The sequence below is a fragment of the Haliotis rufescens genome, unplaced genomic scaffold (genome assembly GCF_023055435.1).
Source record: "Haliotis rufescens isolate VD_foot unplaced genomic scaffold, xgHalRufe1.0.p SCAF_3, whole genome shotgun sequence".
NCBI classification, from domain to species: domain Eukaryota; kingdom Metazoa; phylum Mollusca; class Gastropoda; order Lepetellida; family Haliotidae; genus Haliotis; species Haliotis rufescens.
Genome location: NW_025964001.1, coordinates 48,003,666 through 48,018,878, shown reverse-complemented (window position 1 = coordinate 48,018,878; position 15,213 = coordinate 48,003,666). Strand labels below are relative to the sequence as shown.

General features: G+C 41.0%; 1 protein-coding gene across 2 annotated transcripts in view; it reads right to left on the bottom strand.

Annotated features, from left to right (window-relative positions):
• Positions 1-1,426: 1,426 nt before the first annotated feature.
• The window catches only part of LOC124149741 (protein MEMO1-like), a 120,532-nt gene continuing 106,745 nt past the window's right edge, over positions 1,427-15,213 (bottom strand). Inside the window, exons 8-9 of one of the 2 annotated variants that reach the window (XM_046521495.2) lie at positions 9,223-9,327; positions 1,427-1,905 (exon numbers count right to left, since the gene is read on the bottom strand). In XM_046521495.2, the coding sequence (XP_046377451.1) occupies positions 1,768-1,905; positions 9,223-9,327 (243 nt within the window). In that variant the 3' untranslated portion in view covers positions 1,427-1,767. The remainder of the gene's footprint in view (positions 1,906-9,222; positions 9,328-15,213) is intronic. The other variant, XM_046521496.2, reaches the window with a different exon arrangement.

Here is a 15,213-nt window from a genome sequence, read left to right as displayed (position 1 = left end):
GAAATACTCCACAGAATACATGCAATCGTTTCATTATATACAAATTAGTATAAGTGGCCTTTGTCACATTTCCGTTGTTGAATGAGAATCCAAAGACATACATACATCAACATCTTTGATCCCACTCACAGAAGGAAAGCCTACTAGAGTGTGAATGTAGGGGCTGGCTTGTGCAGTCAGACATGTAATTTTGGAGGTAATTTCCTCTAACAAGACCATATTTGGAGCCTTTGTATATAAAGGCTCTGCCTCCACTGTATTTTAGTTTTAGCCTTTGAAATTGATACACAAAAGTGCAAATGAATCATACGATACTGATACCACACCTGCATCTATCCAAATCTGCAAAGTTGTATATACCATGAGACTTGCACTTTAATGATATATTTGTATTCCTCTGGTCCATCTGCAGGAGTAGACCTGTAAATCAGAAAGTCTAACCATGCTTCTGACAAACCCTTCACAGTAGACCATGACATTTTAATACTATGTAATATTCAGAGGAGGGTTGTTTTGTTCGAGACAAAAAAAAGAAGAAAAAAAGGTTCAGTCACAGGTGTTTGTAACAAGGTAACTTGAGCCTATGTAAACATGGTGCTGCTGCTGGTTCTAATGTACTTCCTGGAGGCTCTGTATGCGAGTGAGTGAATGTTGTTCAAAGTCAGCAATACTCATGGTGGACAGTTTTGTCAGAACTGGAGAGTTGGTGTTACCAGTATTCCAGTTATATCATGGCGTGTCCACTTAATGTGGGAGAAACAATCCACACCACTGGAGCACAATGACATGACCGTGTCCTGGCTGTGTCATATTACATAAGAGTTGACTGAAATGGATACAGGCTACTGGAGATCAATCTATCCATGTATCTATCACAATACCCAAGGATCTGCCTCAATCGGTCCCCATTAGCGGAGGAACTAATGTAAATGACCAGCTAGCTCCAACTGGTCACAGCATTCACAGGCACCTGGCCCTTGTCCTCTGGCAACCATGGGGGAGGGTTCTCAGAGTCCAGGCCATCGCTGCTGGTGGACATGGTGTGCCAACTTTAAATATACATTGTACATTATGAGTCCTTCGGCAAGACTCTCAAGGTAACATATTTCTACCCTACTACACTTTACTGCAACAAGGAAGGAAGGAAAAAGTATTTTACTTCCAATTCAGTGCCGTCTATGCAACAGGAGGGTGAAAAAATGTCCCAAACCAGGTCAAAATTGAGAAGAGGAATATGCATGTGACATCACAGAATCTTTGATGGATAATTTTGGCAGGTTTCCCCCTGGGGATTGAAACTTTTGGTTAATTGAAAGGTTGAGATAACTGGTTGATGCAAGTACCAGTATTAAAAAAGTAAATTCATAAAGTTGATCTGTCAAGTGTCTGTACCAAGTGGTCTCAAACATGAGATATAAAATCCATGCAATTTAAAATGAATTTCCTGCTGGGATTTATTTTCATGATTGACAGTATCTAAACATTTGTGTAGGAAAAGCAAATGTTAACAGCTGTAGTGAGCTAACCCTTGGACGGTGAATTGTTACAATCATTAAATCACTGACTGGCAGGTATAGATGGTACCGGCAGGAAACCTGAATCTCAGATTATGCCCAAAATGTCTGAGTGATAATCACAGAGGGAAAGATAGATCCATAATGACCAAGTTTAAAGTCAATATAAAGCAGCATGGGTGGAATATAACACAAGTATAGCACTGGCAGGTTCCACTATTGTGTCGGTGGAACTCCACATCCATGTCAATTATCATTGAATTAACAACACTCCAGCTGCATAACTAACAGATGAGTCACTGGCACTTGTGCATTCACTTGACTGAGCATACTTCAAAAACTTCATATTCAGCTTGTATCCATTTCCATTTCTTCGCACAGTTTCTATTGCCTGAAAAAAATAATGAGTTTATAATAAATTGAGCAGCACTAAACTCAAACATATGGTCTGAAATAGAATAAAAAACAACAACTGGCTCACTACCGAAATGATATAATTATCAAATATGATCATAATTCATCAAGTTAGCTGGCAACCTACCAGTTTTATGCCTGTTCATGTGAATGGTTTGGTTGACTTTTCAAATTTATTTTATGATTGGCTATCTAAATGTTAAATTTGGTCCAGTGCCATTAACATTTTATGATGTTGCTGTTCAGTACAAGGCAAATTTGAATGACTAGTTTTCTAGTAACTTGAGAGACTATCCATACTGAGTGACTTGGCCAGTTATCTGGTAACGTGATAGACTATCCATACTGAGTGACTTGGCCAGTTATCTAGTAACGTGAAAGACTATCCATACTGAGTGACTTGGCTATCTTCTATCTGAACCATTTGTTAGGTAAACGACACCTCGTGAAAAAGCCTTTGCTTTGAACAGGAAATCTTTACTTCTTTCCAAACACATTAACTAGATGCAGATACGCTGGGGAGGTTTTCACACTAGACAATGGTGGTTGTCAACTGGGAAAGTGCAGCCACCAAAGGCCCCAAGGAATATAGCTCCTCTTGATCTGGGTAATCATCAGATAGAAGTTTGTAAATATATTTATGGGACCTCCACTCACAGCCTCTCGCCATGGTATGGTTTTTGGCAAAGAGCTCTGGGGGCACCCGCAGAGTGATCCTACTCCAATCTGGTGTGCGAGTGAGTGAGGAGTCGTCATTGGTATGAAGCTCCGACACTCCAGGTGCTGTTGCCATGGCAAGCAAACAGGCAGCCTTCATCTGCACCTGCAGAAGAGTTGCCTTATGCTGGAGGATTGATGCCAAAGCAGATTGGTAACCCTCAATTTGAGGAATTTTTGTGTCCAGCAGAGGCCAAGGGGGCAATGCGTTAATGAACATAACCTCCCAACTCATTAACAGGGTTCACCTGGAGAGCCTGTGGGTCTGGTTCTGGACTGACAAAAACACACTTTGCAAACAAGTCGAGATGACTTATCCACTTGAAGACTTGGGGATGTAGAGACCACTCCGTCAACTTGTTCTTGTTTTTCGGGGATAAACAGTCTGCCCAGTTGTTTAGTTCCCTAGGAATGTGATGTGCTTTCAATGCAGCTGATTAAATCTGCCAAGCGGAACAAACGTTGTAACTTTGTGTCCACATGTCTCAGTAGGTATGCTACTACCATGGTGTTGTCCAAAGAAACCAGTACCGATGACCTACGCAACCAGACTGCCCAGGTTTGTACTATGCTGTGAATCACTAGCATCTCGAGAAAGTTCATATGAAGAGATCGGTTGATATCCATCCATGTCCCCAGGACTAGTGCCCCTGTGAGCCCGAACACGTCCTGTTGAGGGTGATGGTCTGGTGGACAAAAGGCCAGAGGAATGCACGCCCTGACAGAGATGGTCCATCCACCAATTCAACTCGACCAACCATACCAGTTCAACCAAGTTTGGAGTGGGTGGAGCTGCTGAAGTTGACCTCGGTACGCAAGGACCTGGAGAGATGTCAGTATCCCCAGACAGGACATCCCCCAACGAAGAGATCGGAAGGGCTGCCACAATCATCCCCTGCAACTTCTTGTTAGGCTTCTCGGGGGGTCAGAGAATACCCTGGCTTTAACTGTAACATGGCACCAATGTACATGATGTCATGTACTGGCTGAAACTCAGACTTGGTCGGATGAACTTGAAAGCCTAGGTAGGACAGCAGCTGTATCATATTCTGTTGGAGCTGCTGCTTGTCAGGATAGGCTAAGAGGAAATAAACTATATAGCTGTGCAAATCAGACGAGACGAAGATGTCTAAAGCCAAAGATGGAGTTGTTTCAAAGTGAATAACCATGGGTTTATCGACTTGATCCAGTCATTTTTAGACCAGGTGAACAACATGGTTGACAATTTGAACCAACAAACCTTTAACAACATCCTGCAGAGTCCTCTCATAGCCGAGTTGATGATCCTGTGAGGAGACTTCCAGGAACATCTCCGTCACAACAATGGAGAGCTATCAGGATACTGTTGTCCTATATAGACATGGTAGAGGATATAGTACTTGGCCGTCTGGGTGCTTCACGAGAGGGAACTTGGGATTTGCACCTCAATGCTATACGAACGATGATCCCATGGTGCTTTGCCTACGATAAGGTCAACTATGCCAGGTACCTGTCTCTTGAGCCTTCAAGGCAGGCCAATTCTCGGTGCAACTGTCCAGCAACAACCCCTTTGGGCATATCCCTGTGGATCAGACCACTGAGGTTACGGTGAACAAGGATACTCAGACTCCAGGAGGAACAGCATGATTCAGCCTGAAAGCTGGAGCTATCAAAAGGTACTACATTACAGCCGAGTACTGGTGCAAGGTGCAAGGTAACAAATCAAAACTAAACAATGCAGATCTACAGCAGCCAAGAACAAAGAACGATGTGGAAGCAGTGTCAGCAGTTGTTGATCTCATCCAAGGTTGGGTCAACCTAATCTCAGAGGAGCAGGACCTCATAAGCTTCTCTACAGCAAAGACAGCCCCCAGGGACATTACCTCTGACCTAATGAAAGCATATGTGATTGGAGAGCAGAGCTATGCCACCTTCAAGGATGATAGACCCATCTGCAAAGAAATTCCATGACCCAATGAAGACTGAAAAGCTGAAGACATTCACCAATATGTGTAAGAAGAGGGTAGTCAAATCGAGCGGGAAGGAGATAATCTTGAAAGCTGACAGGTTGCTATTTGGTCGCATAATAGTGATGGCTCAAAAGCGCAGTCTCCAGATGGAGGATATCCTCTCTCATCCCCTGGGACCATTACCCTGGGCACTGTCAACACCAGACATTACTCAGGAAGACAAACAAAGCTACCTTAGCCACAACTTTACAGAAGAATGTGGCAGTAGCAGACCAACTCCCAGCAAAGTCTGCTTCTGTGGTAATTGGAATGAACTTAGTTCAAAGAGTGAAAGGTGATCAAGCTACCTTTGGAGACATTGCCACTACTATTTTGTGTATGGCACTGTGTGAAGGAAGTCGGAGTAATAGAATAGATGTCGTGTTCGATGTGTAATGGGAGAACTCTCTATCAAGAACAGTAGCAGATCAGCAAGAGGTGAAGAAACTGGGCACCAGTTGCAGGGCATCACCGGCACACAGATCGTGAGGCAGTGGAGGAGTTTCCTGACAAGAGTCAATAACAAACACAGCCTCATTACCTTCATAGCCAGTGAATGGAGGAAGGCTGAGTACAGAGAGAAGTTACAAGAAAAGGTTCTATATGTGACTGCAAATGATAAATGCTACAGAATCACATCCCACGGTAGTAAGGAGGTGCCAGGTCTCCAGTGCCAGCAGGAAGAAGCAGACAGGCGCCTACTTTTCCATGCTGCCCATGCTGCTGGAGGGGCAATCCAGCTGTAGTGATCTGCTCAGAGGATACAGATGTCTTCGTCATGTGTTTGGCATTCCATGACAAGATAGGAGCCCATTTATACCAGACATGTGGTACTAAAACCAGAACAAGAGTTGTTGATATTAGGAAAGTCACTGCGGCTGTTGGCATAGATGCCTGTAGGGCTCTTAGGGCATGCACAGCTACAGCGGATGTGAGATAGAGAGTCATTAGCTTCCACCTTGCAGGGACTGCTTAGTCAAACACGCAAAAAGGGCAAACTATCAGGCTGGAATATGGAGACGATGTCTGGTGTGGAACCCACAAGTGCCAAGACCTGTTGGCAGAGGCTGGAAGATTGAGATGGAAGAAGGAGCTGAACAGTTGGTAGTGGACTGGATGGACAGCCAGCACCACAAGCCGTATTGGAATTGCTTACCTGCAAATGTCCAAGGAAGTGTGTACTACCAAACTGTGAGTGTTTAACAAATAGACTCAAGTGTACTGATATGTGCAGACAACATGATTGCGAGAACTAGGCATCTATTTCAGATGACGAGGACAGCGCAGGCGAGGATGCAGATAGGGATGACGAGGAACTGGAAAATGACTATGATTATTAGATTTGTCCTGAACTATGTGCATATAAATTTTTGACTGCAACCATTTTGGATTCAAATATAAAGGAAGGATTTCTCATTTTAGGTAAAGACAAAAAAAATTATCTTTGACATCTCAACCCTGATCATGAACACCAAAAACACTGTTTAACTGCTCTAAGAGCTTTAAAGGGGCACTGATCTAATGCAATTCCCCGGGACTGGTTGTTGCCTTTGTTATTTTTTCCCCCCCGTGAGTACCCGGATGAGGAGCAACGCAACTGAGCGTGACAAGAGACTGGGCTACCGTCTGCAAGGACAGCTAAATAAACTTGGAGGCAATATTTGTTATACGCATTTTGGAACACTGATTGGTTAACGGTGATCTATAAAGATTTCGAAAAAGGGCGCATGTTAATTAATTTCTTCAGCCTAAACAAACAGACAAAAAGAATGGTGGAGCTCATCGGATGTCGTCATTTCGAAATACCCCAGATGGTTATAGTTTAATCATAAAAAAAAGCGTCCATGCAGTGAAAGCATTTTCGGATTTCGGATTGCGTCGATAATATGATTACTACTCCCTTGTTGTCATCCACGTTTTCTGGTATAACCCTACACTTGTGTATTTGTCGTCATTCACTTGATGCTCAGTTTAATGAATTTATAACAGGTATAATTAGTGGTAGCACCACTCAGATTACCTGACAAAGGTTCCCATTTGGCATTTATTGTGTCTGGGGTAATTATTCAATCTAAATACAGGTTTGAAGTGAGGTGAAATGTGTGTTATGTAAAATGCACGTGGCAGCCCAGCAAGAGATGAATGGTCAGTTGATTTACTTTTTTGTGAATCAACGGATCGTTCCTAGTCATCAAAGGATTAACAGAAAATATGTTGATTGATTAATCTTGCACAGTGGATATGTCAAAAGTGAGTGTTTACATGTCTAGGTTTACTAAAACAAAGGGCATACACTCATATCATGGCGTGAAGTGCCGATGTAAAAACAACATACTTTGTTCAAAGGGTTAACCGATAATATATTGATTGATTGCTCATTGTTATCTAACTCATTGGACATTATGGAAATAGTTGTCACGTGGGCTTTCTCAGCTGACCTTTGAGACTTGACACCTATGTGAAACACCTGAAACAATCTAAGTGATCAATTGAGAAACGAACACGGGTTATAATATCCCTAAACGATATATATATTTTAAAATATTTGATTGTTACAGAGACACGTGACATCGAATAAGTTTCTTTGTACAGCTGCAGATATGCAGCTGCAGTGGGATTTTGTTCCTTTGGGTTGATATTCACGGATACATTCCTCGAACAAGGAAGGTGCCTAAAATTACACACATAAATTTGTAGGTTATAATTATGATATTTGCCCTTTGTTTTCCTTCATTGCTGTAGCATTGAACAGATTCATTCTTGCTTCTCTATGTCTTGGTTGGGAAATTCTTCGATGCGCGATAGACGTTGTTTTCATAAGTCTTTTTTTTTTGTAAGCGTGTATATATTACAATTTGTAAAATGTGATTCTCTCAGGCAATTTATAAAAATGTGTAAATATTTCAGTCATTTTGATTGAAAAATCTGTCCATTTCTTTAACAGATTGAGTTAAATTGACTAAGATGATCAAAAGGGCCTAAAAACATCACAATAGATTATTATGTAGATTGGATTAGAAGCCAAACATTATAGAAATGTACTTTTCATCGTAACATTTACAGCCTCTTGGTGATGATATTTAACATAAAAATCTTTGGAATTTGTTTTATAATAATACAGATGGACATATTTTTCAATAAATTTGTAAAATAACTGAATATTTAGGCGTTTAATAAATTTCCTAAGTGAAAATTTTGCACGTTTCAACTGTAAAAATATAAACATGATAAAATAAGCAATATTCAGGAGAAATATTTACTTTGTGTTGCAAGTCAAAATAGTGTAAACGAAAATCGCACAATTACCAAGCAAGTGACTTATCAAAACTTCGTCACCATTACCGATGCTACCCACAAAGATACCTACATTTCCTTATTATTTCCAAAACTGTATTTCATTTTATTGATCAATGTGACCATACACCCTTATACTATCAATAAAAGTGACAAATGCGCTTACGAATTGCGCAGCACAGGTCGCGAACTGGTATCATCTGGGTAAAAAACGATAACAAGGGCAACAACCAGTCCCGGGGAATTGCTTTAGATCAGTGCCCCTTTAATAAGGCTTTTTATATGTTAGCCAGGAGACATTTTGACAGCCATCTTTGATTTCAATATAAAGAAAGGCTGCAATGTTTTAGGTAAAGACACAAATGCAATCTTTGACCCCTCAAACCTAGTCATAGACACCCAAAATGACTATCCTAACTGCTCTATGAGCTTAGATATGTCCACTTGTCGGTGGTAATAAACATTTTGGTGGCCATTTTGGATTTTCATATGAAAACAGGCTCCGATGTTTTAGGTAAAGACAGAAATGAAATCTTTAACCCCTCAAACCTAGTCATAGACACCAAAATGACCGTCCTAACTGCTCCATGAGCTTAGATATGGCCACTTATATGTGGTAACACATATTTTGGTGGCCATTTTGAAAAAAGGTGATAACACCCAAAAAGCTGCCACCGCTGCAATGCTATCACACATTTCCCAACTCTAGGGGTCCATACCTTGCCAAAAAACGCTATGAGCATTATTTCCCTAACTTGATACCAGTGGCCAAAATTTTGGACCGAGGCTGATGGCCTAATGTAGTTAGACTGGAGTGGAGAAGCCTGTTATGTACACAAAAGGGTAGTAAACATATTGACCTGCAAAGTCTGTAATATAAACAAAAGGATTACCTCTCGTGGCCATTTTTGAAACTGGGTTCTGTCTAAGTGAAAACAGGCATAGCTAAAATGCATGTGTATTTCCCCATATATCATATATCTTATAGATGCTATTGAAAACACATTGGGACTTGCAGTATTATAGGTATGATCGAACACATTTAAATGTATCTTTGGTATATTTTTAAATGCAAGACATGTAAAATCAAAAATTATTCCTGAGGGATTCTTTGACCAAGGTACTTTAAGTCATATGTGCATTCTGATTGGTTTGTCCTATTTTCGAACCTAACATTCATCGATAGGGGGGATGAGTCTTCTTGCAGGTTAAGGAAATGGGTGAGTGGTGACGAATGCCTCCCCGAGGTGAGTGCACCATTGTTTTAGGTAACAAAGAGAGGAAAAAATACTTACATTGAGAAGAACTCCAATGGGGTGACGTCCACATATTGTATTCTGATATTTTGCTAGGTATTTGGTAAATTCAGCTGGTTGCATATTTTCAATGATATTCATGCCCTGTTGGAGGAAAAGACATTCTAAGAGTGAAAAGTAAACAATGAGATATAGTAATCAATAAACTCCACAATTCCTTTTTCATTAAGAGCTTTGAAGTTCTACTGTGAAGTTGATTTGTTATATTGAAAACATAAACATAGAACTGTGGGCCCTGTAGCTCAACTTCATTTCTGAAGTACTTTGCTGAAATGGATTTTATATGAGTGAGTGAGTATGGTTTTACGCCGCTTTTAGCAATATTCCAGCAATATCATGGCGGGGGACACCAGAAATGGGCAATTTTATATGAGTGTCAGGAACTGAACCCACTTCAACCAGTAGGCTTTCCCAAAACTTTCAACAGTGCCTTAGAAACTGATATATTAGTACGTCTTATGTTGGATTACCTGAATAGCTATCTTTACCTGTCACTAATCTTGAGTAAAGCCTTTTTATACATGTCCGTATTCTTGAGATGTTACACATCAACTTAATTACCAACTGTGTGGTTCATTGCGATTAAAGAATAAAGATTGTGGAAACAATTCTCTAATCTAGGCCTGATGTTGTAGCACTACTCTGTACTTGTTGTCTATCTAAATGATTCTGCAGCGAAATATACCATTTCGGTATGATCCTATTATCATGATAATTACCATTACTGGGTACATATAGTCACATAACTAAAATATTAAATAACTAATCAACATTTTCTTGTAAGACAACAGACATCTTGTTAATAAGGTAATATCTTCTAGTAATTACATGCTCATGAACAACAAACTAAGATTCTTAACCATATTTAGCACCTAAGGTGGTTAATGACATTGGCCTGTTGATAAACCCTTAGACTGCATGTCGCAGCAGTCAGCTGGAAAATTGAATATCCAGCTTTGGCAGGGGAGTGTCAATTACCACTGGAGTAATACGGCAGTCGTTGAGCGCATCACTTGTGCAGATCTGTAGCTTCTTCGGCCAATCCTGTCCCTGGATAGTACAAGAGAATCAGGACATCCCGTTAAAAAGCAGCAAGAAAGTAGTCTGGAGACTGATTTACCAAGCCAAACTGCTGGTTATTAGAATAATCCCTCTGTTGGGTGTGTAAACACTGCGCAAGTCAGGTAAGGCTGGCTCTGGACAGGAGCATTTTAATGGCGACGAGGATTGGTGACTTGCTGGGTTTCTACCAGAGGTCTAAAACAGTGAAAGCCCTCGACATTTGACCCACCAACAAACATCCTTCCATGATGGCTTTTATAGAGCAATTACTGTGTAGAGCCATCGTAGAGGCAATCACTCGTTGCGATCTCATAAGCCTGAAGGATGATAGCTCGCAACCATAATAACATAATGCTGCGATCGTGGAGGTTAGGGATATGGGAATATAAAGGCATTTCAAAGCACCACAGAAAGTCTTGGAGTGACAGATATAACTCATAATGTGCACACAAGGCAAAACAAGAGCGCTCCCTCGTCTTCGACTCCCATGATTGAAGGTCTGTCCTGGTAATTAATTCTTGGCAATGAAATCCCAGCACAGCCCAAGGTGAAAGACTCAAGGTGTGTACCATGGTGAAAGACTCAAGGTGTGTACCATGGTGAAAGACTCAAGGTGTGTACCATGGTGAAAGACTCAAGGTGTGTACCATGGTGAAAGACTCAAGGTGTGTACCATGGTGAAAGACTCAAGGTGTGTAACCATGTTCAAAGCGTACATGGGTCATTTCGAGAGGGTGAACCTCACTAACCATTGCAACGTGGCCAGTGCCAAAAGGAATATCATTTTCTTGGTAAGGTTATAAAATAATGTAGCGTGAAGAGGCTCCAAAGGTGGAGCACGCAAACACCAAAGTATGACATTCAAATCCTATGTGGGAGGACGAAACTTCGCCTTCAGATCTTCACAGCGCAATTAAAATGCCAATATCGAATTGTGAGACACCAAATAGGTAGTAATGGTGCTGCCTTTCAGGTGTTGCTTGGTACGCAGATAAGGGAGGTATTCAGCCAAGAATTGAGGCAACACAGTAGTGGGGTTCTGATCCTTTCCTTCACAAAAGGTTCTGCAGGAAAGTCACCTATCATCATAAAGGTCTCTGGTCGAAGATCTTTGTGCCATAGTGAATGGCCTTAACTGCCCTTGCCAAATAGCCTTTTGCGTCTAGAGCTCTCTTAAGATGAGTCAGGTGTACCAATGAAACCTGCTTGGCATTGGGTGTGGTAACCTGCTGTGTGGACGGATGAGTAGGTTGAACCACCCTGGTAGAGGTAGTGGACCTAGTGAGATACAAAATCAGGTGAAGGGGTAGAGCAAGGCCAAGGGTCTTAACATAACATCTACTGTTGGATCAGACATAAGTGTAGTTGACCTCAGCTCGTCACATCCCAGGAGCTCTTGCCCCTGACAAAGTGTAAGCGGCTGTTGAAGAGCAGGTAGGCTGTCCACAAGACTGTAAAGCTGAAATGACAACTTCAGGAGGGTTTCTGATCGTGTCGTGCCTTGACGATACGTGGAAAATTGTGTTTGTCAGCAAACCAATGCCCAATCCCATGTAGACAAAATAAACGCACTCTCCAACCTATCACCGATGCATCAACGTAACGGTTCTGGGAAGTTGAAGCTGTATCCAGTTGATGGCTGAATATATTTAAAACTTTGGTCTGAAAGATAGCACCGTACAATCATTTCCATACCTTGGGTGTCGTATAATGGTTGATGTTCTTATATGGAGGTGACGATGAAGGGAGGTGCCTCCTCACTCTGCATGATTGCATTGGAGGTCTATTGAAGTTAGTGACTTGGTCACATTGATGTACAGCGATAGGCATCTGATCAAGTGGTTGCATCATTACGTACAAGTAAGCATGAAAACCAATCTGTACAAATATACTGCACAGCTAACATTAGGTCAGTTGACCTAATTCTGAGTACAGTCAGAGTTCTTGACACAACATTTTAATCACCATGTGCAGTAACCTAGAATTCCGCATTTTGCCAAAGACAAAGTGAAAGCACCACACATGGACAATTCTCTGTGAACTGTGGTAGACAGACAAGTGGTGTTTCCAAGTTCTGTGTAGAATGTGAGATGTGGCGGTGTAGGTGCAAGTATATCTCCATGATATTTGTGACATCTGGTCCTGTCCTGTCCTGTGAGTTCCGAGAGGTGGATACCCAGTAGCATATGATGATTCTGTCAAATGTCGAATCGGTCATGAATTTGTGAGGATCTTCAAGTTAAAGTGCAGATCTGGTCGATGAGAAGCCACATGAAACAAATTCTATAAGAGAACTATCACCTTCTCTGTAGAATTGTTCAGCCAAGGTTGAACAGACACTGATTAGACAGGGACAGTTGGCGAGAACTTTCACAGAACGCTCACCATGAAGCAAGGCGCAGCCAAAGGCTTGAGGAAAATGTTGGACCTCCTTCATATAAAGCCAATGGCATGTCCAGTGACCGCTCTGATGTCGTGAGGGTTGTTGGCCCTGGGGGGTTCTAATCCTGCAGTCTCATAAACCTGTAGAATGAGAGCATGTAACCACAAGGAGATCGTGTTAAGGCTAACTTTGAATATACATCAACTCATATGATTTCACTCAGGAACTGAACAAGCTCCCTTCTAGCGAATACCTCAACACATGTGCAGTTAACATATACCGTATATCGCTGTCTATAAAGCGACCACATGTATACGGCGACCACCCAGTACAAGCCTTCAAAATCGATGCTAATTTATATACCCCGTCTATAAAGTAAATCAGTATGAAACACGTCACCAGCGGACACACAATTCCTACATTACATTTGCAATAAAATCCTGCTTGTCTTCTGCAGAAAAAAATACATCGTATCACTAGACATGATGATTTACCGATTAAAATGTATTTCCTGTCCTGCTTGCCATTGTTATATATGCAGAGATTAAGATTACCGTGTGTTTTGTCTCGTAAACTAAGCTGTAGCAGCCAGCTGTGCACACGTTTCTCGGAATCTACTGGTGATACGGTTAAAAATTACCCAATAATATATCGTTAAAGAATTTTCAGGCTAGTGTATAAGGCTAGTTGTGTATATACTATATACAGGTACACTTCTATTCAAAACCTAGTGCCACTTGTCTCGAACCACAGTTAACCTCTTCACCAATCAACTTCTCTCTCGAACCACAGCTCACCTCTATAGGACACATCTGTCTCACTGGCAATATATTACACCAATCAACTTCTCTCTCGAACCACAGTTCACCTCTATAGGACACATCTGTCTCACTGGCAATATATTACACCAATCAACTTCTCTCTCGAACCACAGCTCACCTCTATAGGACACATCTGTCTCACTGGCAATATATTACACCAATCAACTTCTCTCTCGAACCACAGTTCACCTCTATAGGACACATCTGTCTCACTGGCAATATATTACACCAATCAACTTCTCTCTCGAACCACAGTTCACCTCTATAGGACACATCTGTCTCACTGGCAATATTGTAGCAGCCCGGACCCGAACTTCTGATAAACCTCGAAGTCTGGATGTAACTGAGAGTCAAAACACTTCTTTCCAATGAATAATTAGTTTTTATTCATGTGGGTATAACAATGCCTTATATGGACAACACAATGCTTCCAAATAAGTAGATCCCTCTGAGCTTTAAGGTTTATTTGTAAGGACCAGTGTCAGGGCAAAATAATTATTGCCTGTAACTATAATGGTAGTTTACTGCTATTAATATATATATATGGATGACTTTACAGTTACTCAGATAGCAATTTGTGTCTGTGTTCAAAAATGCAGTCTATTTATAGAAATGATTACATAAGGACAAGGGGAACTTTTGGGCTGAATTATCTGCCCTTTGATTGAAACTGACCTTTAGACTGCCAAAGTCAGAATGACCCAGAATGGATCTCATCGTATTTATAGGTGTGAGAAAATGGTCACATGTCTGTTATTGACCAATCAAATTACGAGAAATTACGTCTCTTTACGTCCTTATTCCTTTGAGGGATCTACATTCACAATGTAAAATCACTGAAATAAAGAGGAAGGCAAACCATCTCAGGAGGTAATTTGGTATAAAAATGAGTATTTATACCAATCAATGAATTCTGTCTAATTGATTCACTAATTGCCTTCCAATATCACAAGATAAACAATTACGTCCTGCTACGTCGAAGCTACGTCCTTGCTGCCTGCCGAGAGGACGTAATAACAACAAGCAACATCGACTGGGAATTACAATGGACAATTCAAAGAGGAAGATTACAAATGTCAGGAGGCAATTGGAATTTATCTGATGCATAGGACGTTTAATAACACAAATTGGCCACTGGTATGCTTTGACAGAAGCACTGGATGTCATATTTATGAGAAACATGTTCATAAATAGTGACGCTAAATACTGCGCATGAATACATCAGCGAAGATTACATAGTTCCTGATGTCAGAATTAACAGTAACTTTAATACACGTCTTGACATATCATCAAATACGATTCTGGGTTCCTCTGGACATAGTTCATTAGATTAAATAAACTTTATAATGCAAATGCTAAGCATTAGCCAAATTCAGTAACTTCATCGCGACCTAGGCTAGCTGTCACAAAGTTAAAATGGCGGGCGTCGGCGAAACACGTAGCTCAGCCCTGATCACAAATTCACACAAATATGGATAAATATCAAGCTGCCAAGTGATTGTGATCTGTTTGTTGAAGAACAAAGGTATGATTAAACTGTATCTGATGGTTAATTTGCGTAACTGTGTGCTTAGAACGATGAATTCTTCAAAAGTTACGGTCAATGCAAAACTCTTGAAACAAGTAAACAAGATCGTTTTGACAGGCACGTTGTTGACATCGATGCTTATGAGGTACTGGCACATCCTAAACAATATGCGTAAC